This window comes from Lagopus muta, chromosome 4 (assembly GCF_023343835.1).
Source record: "Lagopus muta isolate bLagMut1 chromosome 4, bLagMut1 primary, whole genome shotgun sequence".
NCBI lineage: Eukaryota > Metazoa > Chordata > Aves > Galliformes > Phasianidae > Lagopus > Lagopus muta.
Window position 1 is genome coordinate 26,090,642 of NC_064436.1, and position 14,435 is coordinate 26,105,076.

At 42.0% G+C, this 14,435-nt stretch overlaps 1 protein-coding gene across 5 annotated transcripts in view; it reads left to right on the forward strand.

The window, feature by feature from the left end:
• Positions 1-14,435, forward strand: part of RASGEF1B (RasGEF domain family member 1B) — a 117,159-nt gene that overhangs the window by 92,520 nt on the left and 10,204 nt on the right. For 2 of the 5 annotated variants that reach the window (XM_048942158.1, XM_048942161.1), the window contains 3 exons: positions 9,420-9,602; positions 10,669-10,791; positions 11,639-11,776. In XM_048942158.1, the coding sequence (XP_048798115.1) occupies positions 9,426-9,602; positions 10,669-10,791; positions 11,639-11,776 (438 nt within the window). In that variant the 5' untranslated portion in view covers positions 9,420-9,425. Of the gene's footprint in view, positions 1-717; positions 816-4,619; positions 4,793-7,723; positions 7,789-9,419; positions 9,603-10,668; positions 10,792-11,638; positions 11,777-14,435 lie in introns of those variants that run through there. The other 3 variants (XM_048942159.1, XM_048942160.1, XM_048942162.1) reach the window with 3 other exon arrangements.

Below are 14,435 nucleotides of genomic sequence, written 5' to 3' on the forward strand. Positions count from 1 at the left end.
AAGTGAAAGTGTGACTCTGTTACATTTAACAACCCTGAAAACATATTCTGTGAGGGACTGGGCTGCTGGTGGGACCACTGGAAAAGGGGTAACGGCTTTAAGTTTCACCAGAGGAGGCTCAAGTTGGATATTAGGAAAATTGTATTCTCGGAGTGGTGAGGTGTTGGCGCAGGCTCCCCAGAGAGGTGGTGGAGTCAGTGTTCCTGGAGGTGTTTGAGGGATGTGGTCAGAGGGGTATGAGTGGGGATAGATTGGTGGTTGGACTAGATCTTAGATGTCTTTTCCAACCTTAATGATTCCATGATTCTAAAGAAAGGACAGAGGTAGACAGGGCTGTGTGACTGCCTTCAACATGGACCTGGCTGAAGGAGCTCTGGATGATGCCATTGCATACAGAAATAGCAGCCAGAGGCACGTGTCTGATTTAACTCCTTGGGACAGTTTTTCTTCCATTAATGAGGGATTTGATGCTTGTACATAGCTTCATACATAAATGGTCAGCTCGATCCAGCTTACGCTACTTGCCTGGAAGATGCTGGGCAAGCCCAATCCTCTCAGGCCGTGGGAACAGCGGGAGGATCAGGGCAGTGTCCAGTGCGGCAGCCAAGGCGCTGCAGCACCGCTCACCCTCCCCTCGCTCCCCCTTGGCCTTCCTTCCATACCGCCGGGCTGCGCTCCGCCCGGAGTCGTCGGGGCGAGGTCTGCGCCGCTCCGCCTCCGGCGCTCCGCCCTCTGCCGGCCCCGCAGCCGCTGGAGAGCGGCGTCTGCCAGAAGCAGCAGCGCGGTGCGGCCGGAGTGCCGGCGGACGCCTGCGGGTAGGTCTGGGGGCTGCGTGTACGTGTGCCGTTGTGGTACGGGTGGGACGCGGTGCTGCGGCAGGTGGGGGCTGGAGGTGAGACCCAGATATTTGTGAAAACAAATAGAAAGTGTTGATGGATCAGGGGCTGGAGTCCCATCAGAGAGGAATGCTTGCTGAAAACCTGGAAGTTTCTTTTCACGAGCTTGTTTAACTGGTGGTGAAGGCAGGAAGGAATTGTGCATGGATTACGTTGCCAGTTTATGCTATGTGTCATCTTAGATTTTAGAGCTGACAGTACCAAGCAGGTGGGTTCTTCCAGTTGCATTTTACTACCTGGGCTCTTTGGTTTTGATGTTCTCTTTGGAAAAGTTGCTACCAGGCTTCATGCTTAAAACTCAGTAGAACTGGTGTCCTCTGATCAGCTGCGAAAGAGTTCTGTGGCATTCGGAGCTGAAGATGCTTGTCTCTGCTGATGGCAGGGATGCTTTGTGGCTCTCAACTTTCCGGAGCACCAAGCGCTAGGTGTCGCAGAGAGGAGAGGAATAATAAGCACCACATGGTTCTCGTGCTGCAGAGCCTTTCTTTCTGAATTGAAGGGCTTTAAAGTTTTTTTTTTTTTTTCTTTTTTTTCTGAGGGGGTGGGGTGGGGTCATAGAGTCCTTACAGTTGAAAAGGGCCTTAGCAAGATCATTTAGTCTAACCGTTGAACCATCATGAGTTTGCAGTCAGTTTGTGCTGCAGTGCTGGAGCAGTGTTCATTTGGGCTGTTCTGATTTTAACAGAGTCATCACGGGTAGAAAATGTGGTAGGAGTTCTGTGCAATGACTTACAAACAGATGAGTTTGTGGTAGCACAGTCTTGGCGTGGGTGTGTTCTTCCCACTGCATCCCTGTTCATTCTGTAGAGCTCCTTTCATTTGTTGTGATCGTTCTCCCCCATTTGCAGAGATTAGTGTCAGAGCTTCAGCTCTGAGCTGTCAGAGGAGATTTAGTTTAAAGTACAGTCTTGACAAGACAGCTATCGGCTTCTGGAGGTAAAGATGATCTAAGCTGTTTATTTGTATCTCCATGCAGTGTTCTTAAATGAAAAACTAATTCTGTCTAACTCAGCATGTTTCTATTTTCTTCACTCTAATGTTTTTTTGCTGTTCATATGGACAGTACAGAAAAAATGTTCTCTGCTGGAATGGAGCAGATGTGTTTCAGTGACAGAGACAGAACTTTCATCTGCTCCTGCTTTAGAATCCTTTCCAAAATGTTGGCGGGTATGCAGGTGTACTTTGCATGCACTGACGTGCATTCTTTGCTTGGTGTGGTTTTGTGGGACTGAGCCACAGCACCTAAAAAACACTTGTCTACAAAATGACCTTGCTAACAGAAGTTCCAGAGTGCATTTTGCAGCTGCAGTTGAGAAAATCTGTTGTTTGGTGGGCATGGTGATGATGGGTTGACAGTTGGACTAAATGATCTTGGAGGTCTTTTCCAACCTTAATGATTCTGTGAATCTCTCAATTAGGAAATATTTCTTCTCCAAAGATATGGTGAAGTATTGGCACAGGCTGCCCGGGGAAGCCATACAGTCGCTGTCCGTGGAGGTGTTCAAAAGCCTGGAGATGTGGCAATGTGGGACATGACATGGTGGAGATAGGTTGGTGGTTGGACTAGATGATCTTAGAGGTCTTTTCTACTCTTAATGATTCTATGATTGACAACCAGGAGGCCAAGACTATTTCCAGCCAAAAGCTAATGTTAATTTCTCCTCTATTACAGCTGCTGTGAGGAAAAAAAAGCATTAAAGAATCCAAATCCCTACTTCTAGAAACATGTGTAGGTTGTGCTTAATGTGCTGATGGGACCATGGAAACAATAGAGCTCAGTTTCCCTAGGTGGCTCTGAAATAGCAGAATGTGACTCAGATCCACGTGCTTAGAATACTTTGGTTTTGATTCATTGAAACACATCTTCTCTCCACAGTAAAATGTTCCCTGTGTCACCTGCCCCTCCCATGGGGCTAGGTGTTCTGCTTACACCTTGTCGCATTTGACAATAGGGCCAGAAATACCAGGTCATACACCAATGGAGAGAGGAGCCTGGGATGTTGTGAGTTGGCATCATTCTGTGCATTGAGGTGTTGAGATTCATAACCAATAAGACAGAGGATAAATATGCTTGAATCAGAGTGGAATATTTTTGGAGATAATTGCTCTTGCCGGGTACCAGGCGAGGTGCTTTCTGCTTGAAAGCAACAAGCTGATCTGACTGTACCTGCCCATCAGAGCTGTGAGTTGATCTTCCCTTATACATCCTTCAGAGATTGTAATGCTCTTTACTAGTGTTTATGAACATCCTTTCACAACACAAGCTGGTGTGTGTTTGCTAAATGCCATATCTGTCGCGTGTTGATCTGAAAGGTGCAGACCTTTCCAAGCCAAAGTAGCAGGTTGGTTGCAGAGTCCTAGGATCCTCCTTCCACTGAGACCCGTTGCTGCTCTAGAAATCTGATTGATATCCAGCTAAGATACAGAGGTATCAGGCAAGTACCACTGGCTTGATGAAGAACTGTGTTTGCTCTTAACTACCAGAATAGGACCACCCTTTTTATCTTAAGCCTACATTTATTTTGCTTGTTTGTCTTTGTAACCTGCAGAAACTGTATGCAGATTTCTTCAACCAACTGTAGGTCTGTTACTGCTGGTAAAAATTCTGTACCGTTCATGGAAACACTAGTTTTCACTAAATGCAAGACCAGAGATTATTTGAATTTCTTACCTCAAACCAGCATCCAAGTGGAAAAGTGATGTTTGATGATGAGGTTTTAGGTAGAACCAGTTAAATAAACTTAAATGTGTACTGTTATTTAACACAATTTGAGCTTGTTGTAAAATTACAACCTGTATGTCTGTTCTAATTATGAAAGGGGATGATGTTCTCTTCTTAGGCATGCTGTAGGTTTTGTTGTAAGACCAAGCATGGATGTCTGCAAACAGCTTTTGAATTCAAAATATGTCATGGTGATGGGTTGGACTTGATGATCTTAGTAGACTTTTCGAACCTTAATGATTCCATGGTTCTGTGACGTTTTGATGAGGTTGAGGGAGGAACCATGTCAAGAGAGCTTCATGCTCATGGATAGGACTATGCTCCTTGGCATTAATGTGGTGTGATGCACCTTCTGTGCCCTTTTGAAAAAAGATCTTGGAACTTAATGAAAGGAGGTAACCCCACACTAATCCCTCGCTGTCAAGGAGAGGAATGTGGTAATGAGAAACTGAGGGACTCTAGTGAAGCCACATGAGGGGTTTTTAGTAGAGTCAGAAGATCCTGGCTCTCAGCTGCCATGTCTGGGCACTGAGATGATGCTTTTTGTGGTTGATTGTGGACACATATGTAAACGGTTAGGAAGCTCGTTATCACTGTGAGCTGGTTCAGATCCACTCTTTACCACTGATCCTTGCAGATAAAAGTCTGTTTTTTTTGGCCTTGGCATCTGAAGTGGGTTAGGCTTATAGAAGCTCATTGCATAAAATGGATTGTATCTTTCAAGGCTGTTGGGAAAGCCACTCCCAACTCCATCAACAGCATCAGTTTTCTGTTTTTTTCACTTACATGAGGAACAGAGCAGAGGCTGAGTTGGAAGCTTGTGGGAGGCACAAAGGATGGTATGGAAATGATGGAGAGTTGGAGCTCTGATTCACTGGTGGGGATGGCATAGCATGGATGGCATCAGCTCCCAGCTGGCCACCCCACCCCACTCTCCATTCCTTGACAGCTGAGCCACTCTGAATCACCTGCTGAATCACTGTTTCCAATGTGATGTTTTGAAGGAAATCATCACTGCTGTTGGCTTGCCTTAAAACTCCTGACTGCAAGCTGCACGAGTTCATCAGCTGATGGGGAGAGCTCAGCTGATGGATAGCTGCTCCAACCCGTAGAACTGTAGGGAGCTGGTGGAAGGAGCTTGACGGAGCTGGTGTGCAGCTGCCTGCATGCAAAGGTGGGATTCATGGGTGAGCTTCTTCTCCTTGGTGTTTAGATCTTTACAACTGTAATATTCAGTAATCCAAATAGAACATATGGCAGTACTCTTCTATATGTCTCTGGGTGCAATTCATGTGCCTCTGAAAACCTCACTCAACTTCAGCAAGTAAAAGGAAGCAGGAACAGCACGCTTGAGTTTTCTTTGCATTAAGTATGCTTGTGCTCTTATTTCAAAGCTCTGAATTTTGCCATCAGCATTTTCAGCTGATTTCTTAATGCTCTCTGTTGGACAGCCAATAAACTGTCTGTTTTGCTTGATGATATGTGACTGAATTAAATATAACTGAGGCATACTCAGCTTGTGCGTTGGTTTGGTTTTAAAGAAAGTGCTTGGAGCAAAGTCCATTAATAATTTTTTTCTGAAGGAAATACATCCTAGGACATTTAAAAAAAAAAAAAAGTGTTTTTTTTTTATAACATGATCCCAGCATTGGTTGTGTACTGAAACTTCTTTAAGTCCAGCTATCTGCTCATAAATTTGGGTAGGAAGGAGTAGCTTTGTGTGTTGTCTGTTGCTAAAGATGGGTGGTATTTCATGGCATGCTTTGGCTGATCTGATGCCTTTGCATGTGCTTTTCCATTTAATTCACTCTGTGAATCACTTGAGCTTTACAGAATCACCATGGAGTGTGCAGTGGACTGAACTTTTCTAGACTCTTTAGAGGCTTGTGACATATAGTTCCTGCTGTGCAAATCCATCGTACTGCTGATAAGATGCTTGGGTGGCTCGCGTTTTAAATCTCTCCTCTGACTCAGGAAAAAAAGCAGAATGTGGGGTTATCAAAGGGATTTACAGATTGAAACAAGCACATTAATGGAAGGATTGGTTTTGTCATGAGCTAAAATTGAAGAAAAATGTTAAAAGGGCTCTCATTGCTTTTTCTGCCCTATGAAAGCAGAGCATGGGTAGAGAGTGGAAGTGGGGCTGGTCCTTGACGTGTGGACCATCAGCACATCAGCATCAGGATGAGCTTCTTGGTTATCTTCCATTTTCTGTCCTTGCAGACTGAGAAATTCAAAGAAGGTTTAATGCTCCTAGGATCCTGGAACTTCAGTTTCGAGTGACTCAGGCTCTGCCTGGTTACTGTGCCAAGGTTCTCATACATGAGCTATTGGTCAGCAGCAGTGCATCTGACCTTCCCACATATCAGCTGGCTCTATTTTTAAAAAGAATGAAGAAAGCATTCCTTTCCGCATTCAGGAGGAAAATGCCTTTTATTGCAATCCACTTCCTGGTCTGTTTTTTTTTTGCTTGCTGATGTTTTTCATTTGCAGCCTATTGTTGCCTGGGCAGTTATTTTGAGAGCTTTACAAAATTGTTTGCCTTCTGCAGTTTCAGTGAAGATGAAGAAGGGGGTCAAAGCTCAATCTGGTTTCTTCTGCATCCTCTCTGCCTACAAGATACAGCTAATTAGAAATGTTTCTAAAATATTTCTTGAGAGAAAAACAATGTAGGATCTGTAAGTTGAAGTCAGAATTATATGATAAACCAAAGAGACATCAGGGAAGAATTGCAGGAAACAAAGTTTGAGCAAGAACTGTTCCATGGTGGTTTCTGTGAGTAAGGTGTATGAAATGCTGATCAAGGAGTTGTCAGAGTTCTTATCTTTGTAACAGTTTGAGCTGTAGGATTTCACTTCACCTTTCAGATGCTTTGTAAACAGAGCAAACATGCCCAGGATCTATGGAATGCAAAGCGTAGTCTCTGTGTGTGGTATGCTTTGTTCTGGGGAGTCTGGAGTCAGTGCATAAAAAGCAGCACAATTTTCACCAACATTTTAGAACTACTTAGGATTGAATGTTGTTGCTGAACTCCTAAACCATACTTCATTCCTATACCTTGCAGCAAGCCTCATTCCTTCTTGCTTGTGCTTTCTCGTCTTAGTGTAGACTGTTAAGATTCATCATCCCTTGCCATAGCCCAAGTTTGTAACGGCCTCCTTTAAGAACACTTGGGGAAGTGTAATCCTTCTTATGTGTGGTTTGGGGTTTCTGACGTGTATGGCAAAGCAGCTCTTGGGGATGTGATTGCATGTTTGAGGTTTGCACTGTGTGTATAAGGAGGTGTGCTTCAATCACATAACAAATGCTGTTCGAAGTCAGAGTGATCTTTACTTACCTTAATGCCCAAGATCTCATGTTCTCTGTAATGATATCAGCTGTGGAAACAAAAGTTTTATTTCTCTTCCCACAATCCATGGTTACTGACTGCTCTCTGTCACAGAAGAGCATTGCTTAGCCAGGAAATTATTCCACTGCTCTTTCCTTCAAGTCAGATCAAGTTGGAATTTAATAACAACTTTAAAAGACAACACTTGTTTCCTTTTTTAAAAAAGAGGTGAAAAATAAGTGTTTTGCGTGTCAGAAATAGCCAAATGCTGTCTCTAGTAAAAAGTTCCCATTTTAACTCTCAGGATGTTTTTCATTCAAATAATCTTTTCTTGCTGATTGTCTAATTGCTGCTTGTCAAATAGTGCACTATTGTGGTTTACTAATCTTTTCAGGTACTAAGATATGTCTGCTGCATACGCCAAGACTTTGTGGACCAGATTCTGTGCTCTGACTGTTATTTCCACTCAAACTACTCTGGGGGCAGAGGGTGCTATGGATTTAGCTCCTGAGCTTCTTAGAATTAAGCAATGCTGCTTTGTATCTTCACCTCCCTTTGAGAGACAGCAAAAGGGTCTGGGTACTTGACGAACCCTGCTGGACAACCACGTGTTGTATGAATCATCCTGTTGGCTGTGCTATATTTCTCTCTGTCACACTTTGATATCATCCCTTTTCATCACATGGAGAACGTATCCTGGCTCTTGTTCACTTACAAGTGAAATGCTCAGAGCCCAGATCTGGGGCATACAGAACATCTCTTCCCTTGTGCAGCCTGGCATCTCACTGAAACAGAACTGAGCCATCTCCATCAAGTAGCTTCCAGAAATAGACAGCAAACAAGTAAGCCAATATGTGCCTTGCAGGGCCATCTTTTTGGAATTTTATTTTAGTGTTATGAATCAGGATATCTATAAATGACGTCAGGATATTTTTCTTTTCTCTTGATCCAGGCACTAGGAGGCTCTCTGTGCCTATATGTGCAGTGTAGTTTTTTCTGGAAAAAAGATCTGTATGGTTCTGGGAGTAATTGTACTAAGAGCTAGAGGACTGCAAGCTTCAAAAAGATCTCATCCCTTCTGGAGGAGTTAGTTATTAGAATTAGGCACTGCCTACTGATTTTTATGCAGAAAATCTGGTATTTTAGTGAGGAGTCATATATACTATGCATGTGGATAAAAAGTTAGAGAAAACATTTCTGTGATTCTCACTTGTTTGGGTTTTTACCATGGTGGAAATTAGTAATGTGGTGGAAATGGTGGCTTTTCCCCAACCTCTTTATCACTTCAGCCTTTGATGAAGTCAGATACTACCTAACGCTTTGCATGTCGGTGATGATTATATAAAATCACACAACCACAGAATCGTTTGAGTTGGAAGGGACCCTTAAAGGCCACCTAGCCCATCTCCCCTGTAATGGACAAGGACTCCTACAGCTCCATCAGGTGCTCAGAGCTCATCCAGCCTGACCTTGAGTGTCTCTAGGGATGGGGCTTTGACCACCTCCCTGGGCAGCCTGTTTCAGTGCCCTGCCACCATTTCTTCCTTATCCAATCTAAATCTCCCCTTTTTTTAGTTTGAACCTACTTCCCCTCGTCTTATCACAACAGACCCTTCTGAAGAGTCCCTTTCCTAGGCAGTCCTGCACCTTGCACTCTTCCACTGTAGCGTGTGTATTTCCTTTATATTTCCTTCCTATGATTTACTTCTCCCCAGTTCATCAGGCTGGCAGGAACTGAATTCCCTGGCTGAACAGCTGCACACAGTGACTAATGTGACTTTTCAGACACACTCTCCAATTTTGATGCAAATCTTTGTTGGCATCTTCAAAGTGGATTAGTAAGGGTCATGCAGGGCACGAGCTCTGCTCCCATCCCTCTCTCTGTCCTTGCAGCAGAGTTTGGCTTTCCCTTATTGTTTACTCACTGAATCCCTAAGTCTCGTGCTGCTCTGAATGCCTCAGTTGTGCAGCCACGCTGCCAGCAGCAGGAAAGCTTTGGCTCTCAGGTCTCCAGGAATCCAGCTAATAACTTAATAGCTTCTCGTCCCTACTCAGCTCTCTCTGCAAAGTGCTTTGTTGTAAGCTGGGAGCGCACAGATGGCAGAGTGCTGCTTATCTCCAGGCTGTCACATTGGGGTTATTCTCAGAATTGGGTGCCTTTACAGAGTGAGTTTTGCTGAGGTCTGCAGCTTTAGAGAACCTTTTCCACAAATAGGATTTGGTACAATGGAGAGAAAAGCAACAGCATCTGCACTTGCAATGGCTTGGGGGCACTACAGCTTTTTTCAGATACACTCTGTAGGAATTATCTCTACTGCTGTGCAATTGACCCAGGTTGTGATACTGTTTCTTGTTCTGTTTTGTTTTACTTTTTTTTTTTTTTTTTTTTTTTTTTTAAATGATCCCATCTTTTGAGTGTAGAACACCATCACACCTTCTGATAATTCTCTCTTCTGTGTGTGTCTCTCTCCAGGAAAGGATGCCACAGACACCTCCCTTTGCAGCAATGTTTGACAGCAGCGGCTACAACAGGAATCTGTATCAGTCAAAAGAGGATGGCTGTGGAGGACTCTATTACCATGATAACAACCTCTTGTCAGGGTCTCTGGAAGCTCTGATCCAGCACTTAGTGCCCAGTGTAGATTATTATCCTGATGTAAGTATGAGATGTTGCACGGAACTGCATTGTTCAGAATCAACAGAAACTGGACATGAGAGCAACTGTCATTTGAGAGTCTTTGGCCTGTCCAGAGGCATGTGTGCCTTGAGGTTTTTTAATATATCTTTTAGAAAAGAAGAATGATACCAAAAAGTCTTGGGGACAGGATGGCTAAAGGATGAACTATGTCACTTTCTGTTGAAAATCTCTGGCTGAATACATAACTCTGCTTGATTTGATAGATGAATTTACAGTTCCAAGACAGGATCCTTACAGCTCCAAGACAGAACTGTCCTTAAGCTCTTGGTTATCCACTAATGCTCAGTGTAAAATATAAAAATGAAGCTATTTATGTACCGATTAGTCAAACGTTATATGTTTCAAGCTCTGAGAACTGGAACGTTGTAAGTTTTGTGATGGGTGTCATAAATACTAAACTACCAGCAGCATGGGAGTGGATTGAATAATTCAAATATACGTCTCACAGTGAGTTCAAGTAATTATATGTGGAAAGCCGAGGCAAAATAAAGAACCTTTTCTTCTAGCCCCAGAATGATGAGTTACTATTTGTTCTGTAAAATTAAACTTTGTATGAATTGCTTTATCTAGAGAAGCACGGAAACAAACTATCTGTGTAGATAGTCAATGTAGATTGGGCCTGCAGCATTAATTTTATTCTGTTGTTGGACTAGAAAGAGTTATGCCATAGGGCACTGGCTCTTGCAGAGGTGTACTGTAGAGCAAGGGAGATGAGCTGAGGTTCTGGGTAATTTCAAATACTAGTCTTGTAAGAACACTGTGTACAAAAGCATAGCTAAACCAGCCCAGTCCTGCCTTGTTTTGGTTTAATCTTACCTAATTTGGCTCAAGCGTGATGGTGCAGCACTGAGTCTGGAGCAATGACAAGTGTTCAATTAAGTGATTATTGCTGTAGTAATAGCACTTGGTACAGCCAAATGCAGTTTTGTTCTGCAGATACTAAAATGATTTGTCAGGAGCAGATTTTGAGAAAATGTAAAATGGTGGTGATTTACCCCTTAATCTGTCTTTCTCTTGTTTGCAGAGAACATACATCTTCACCTTCCTTCTCAGTTCACGCTTGTTCATGCATCCCTATGAGCTTATGGCCAAAGTTTGCCACCTGTGCATTGAGCAACAGAGACTAAGTGAGCCTGGCCAGGACAAGGTAATAATCACTCACTCTGAGAATCTGACCTTTAGTCACTAACATCTGTGGGAAATGTCCTCTCTGCTCAGACCATCCTGTGCATTGCTGCTGCTACACTTTTCATTTTACCAATGCAAGGGACAGAAATAAAAGTGATGGTTATTAATGGCACATTCTGCATTATTTGCTTTTGTGTTTCAGTATTCCAGATGTATTAATGTGTAGTATCAAAATGTTGGAAAGATGTAACGATGAATTAAGCACATGAATGGGGGTTTCACTGACGTGTGCATTCTTGTTTCAGTCTTTGTGGAGTGGCTTAGCTTGCTGGCCACTCACTCACATGGGAATGCATTTTTTTTTCTTTCTGTGCATTCATATAATGTATACTGAAAAGGAAACAGAATGTGGATGTTGTAATAGAGCCTTGCTGGCAGAAAATAACACAAATTAAGACTATTGAATCATTGTCCCAGTTTTTCCCTGTGATGTACTGTACATACATAAGCAGTGAATGATGCTTACCGCTTTGATAGTTGATAGTCATAAATTACGGAACCACTAATGTATGTCTTGTTCTGTGACATTCTAATAGTGAAGGGAAAGCTTATGGATATAGATATTCTAAGATTTTCCAGTAACCTGGGACCTAATTTCCAGCCCATTTAAGCTTTTCATTGGCCTTAATGGGTATTGACTCTGGCCTGTAATCCAATGAAGATTTAAATTAAGCTTAAAAAATTAACTGACCTTCATACCCTTATGCTCTGTTGTATTTTGCAGAAAGGAATTCTATTTCTTTTGGGTTAGCTGTATTGTGTATTGCTTTTCCTCATAATGCTTCTCCTTTGTATTTTCAAACTAGAACCGAATACGAAAAATTGCTCCCAAAATTCTGCAGCTCTTGACAGAATGGACAGAGACATTTCCTTATGATTTTCGGGATGAAAGAATGATGAGAAACTTAAAGGAGTTGGCACAAAGAATAACCAGTGGTGATGAGGTAAGTTACCTGTGAACAAAGTTATTGGATAAAATGCTTTGATGCTGTGCATTTGTTATTGTTAATAACATGGTATGGCTCTGGGAGATTAAGCTAACTTGTTACGATGGTTTTGAAGGCAAAAAGTTCTTTCCCATACCTAGTCTAAGAAGAAACTTTATAGCGAAAGCAGACCCTCTTCAAAGCAGAGGCAGGGTTCACCCCATCCCTAAAACCGTGAAACAATCACACAGTGTGCAGACAAGCACAAGTTTGCGGAGGTTTATATTTTTCATTTTTAATTATTTTGCTTGGAAGAAGCCAGATAAAGTATTAGGAATCTTTGCAGGTAGGGAAATCCCTACCTGTGTGGTGTGAGTAACATTTGCTGGAATCAGGCCTCTGATCTTTATGTCAGTGGAGTAGTTATTGCAGTCTTGGGAAATAATTTTAAAAGAAAAACTGGATCAAGAAGAGTCATCTCGTGTTTAAAGGATTGGATCTGGATTCAGTCTGTTGTATTCCTTCTTCTGAAAGAAGTGCATGAGAAAATCACTTCATCTTTTACTAAGTGCTGGTTCTCAGGCCAAAGTAAAGTTTCGTGGAGGTCTTATGAAATACTCTGCTGTTTAATTGATACTTGTCTTTTAAATACTGAAATAAACTCAAACAAAATTCAAGGTTTATTTTCACTTAGTGGAAAGGCAGTTAACAAGGTTTCGACAAGCATCTCTTGTAGCTGGCACAACTTCAAGATTGCAAAAGACATTGGAGTGGCGTTTGGAAGAGCTATAAACACAAAGAGCAATTGCTAAATGGCATCATGTTTCTAGCCTTCTTCAGCTTAATGTTGCATACATAAGCTGTTAAATAATGATATGAACAAGGCACCAAACAACCTGTTAACAAGCTTCAATAGGTAAGCTCTACTGGGAGGAGTTGTGAGTGCTGCCAAAGCCTGAAAAGACATTGAGAGACTATAAATGAGGGTGGAAAAGAACAAACATAAAGTTATTTAGAAACTGAGGTACATTTCTGTATCTGAAATTCTGTATGTGAAAGAGAGGAGGAACGAAAGAAGAGAGGTAAGGGGACTGAGATGCAGTATAGAGTATAAATGAAAAAGAGCAAACAAAAGTTTAGAGTTGCTACAAGATACCTCTAAAGGGGACTTTGGATTGTTGGACGGAACTGGTTTGATTTTGCCATGGAGGCACCTTTCCCATAGTGTTGCTTTTTTTGTTGATATCCTTTTAATAGGAAGATAAGAAACTGCTGTTCAGATTGAGGAGAAGCAGTAAGATGGAAAATCATCTACTGAAAAGAAAGACAGAAGCTGGACAAGCTATTAGAAAATGATCCGTGGGCAGCAGTCTTACTCTGACAGGGAGCTACAACTTTCCCTAGCTTCCAGGCTGCATGTCCATGTGACTTCAAGTTTTCCCTTAGAACAATTAAGGGAAAACAAGCATTGCAGTAAATTGACTTGCATTATTGTGAACTGCATGTAACAGCAAATGGCAACTTCCTTGGTCCTGCTTTTCTGCAGATTGCTTGGATTTGTTTTGTGAGTCATTAATTTGAAACAGCCTGTTCCAGTTCACCTGCCTTCTACTTGTAGCCTCCTATTCCACTTCTTGAATTATTGTGCTCCACTGCTAAGAGCTATTACTGAGAATCCAGCTAAAACCATTCACCGTATGAAGATATTGCTCCACCAAGAAAATCTATAGGATATTGAAACATTATTGATTTCTTAATATGTTTTTTTTAATCTCTATATTTCATGCCATTGCTGCCAGTTTTCTTCTCACTGTCCTGAGTGGTCATGCATGTGAAATATTTCCAGATATTGTTCTAGTTCCTTCTATTGCTTAACTGACCTTTGTTTCAAGTTAGGCCTTATGGTGCTTTTCACATCAGTTGCCTGATCCTTGTCTCCAGTTGCCTGATCAGTTCCATGAAAATGCTGCTCAGTGTCTTTTTCTGTAAAAAAACACTCGATGGGTAGATGCAAAGCCACTCCTGTGCTGTTCAGCTCTCAGGAGTTTTAAAATATGACTAAATATCAGTATTGTTCCTTCTATCAACAGGTACAAGACTTGTTAGGTGTGGTGCAAATGGAAAGCGGTGCTTTTTAAAAAAAGAACTTAAAATTAAATAAAATAAAATAGACTTGAGTTTAGGATTATCATAATCTCCCTAATTTCAAACTCTTGTTGCTGCAGCAATGTAGGATCTAAGAGACAAGTTAGTCAGAAGGTGTCCAAATAAACTGGAAGGTAAACTTGTTTAAGTATCATCTACCAGGAAAGAGGAGTGTGTAATGTTTTGGGTTCAGTTAAGAGTTTAAGGAACAGGATACTGCAGGCTAAGAGCTCAAGTTGCCTTGTTTTTGCGTGGTCATGCAACACAAGAATTTAGGTAGTTCAGCTTCACAAATTCACCAGTTTTCTCCCTAGTTTAGTTATCAGTTCTGGGTTGATGTAAACCACAAATTCACATGAGGTTTATTGGTTTTGTTTGAAGATTAACCCACTGATTGTCAGGTGGTTTTCACAACAAGCCAATGTTCATCTGAAGAGTTTCAGATGCATTTTTGGTCTCAGTCACCAGCTGATCAAGAACACACTTCATAAAGTTCTCTTAAATCATACTTCAGAAAAATGGGAAAGGAAAA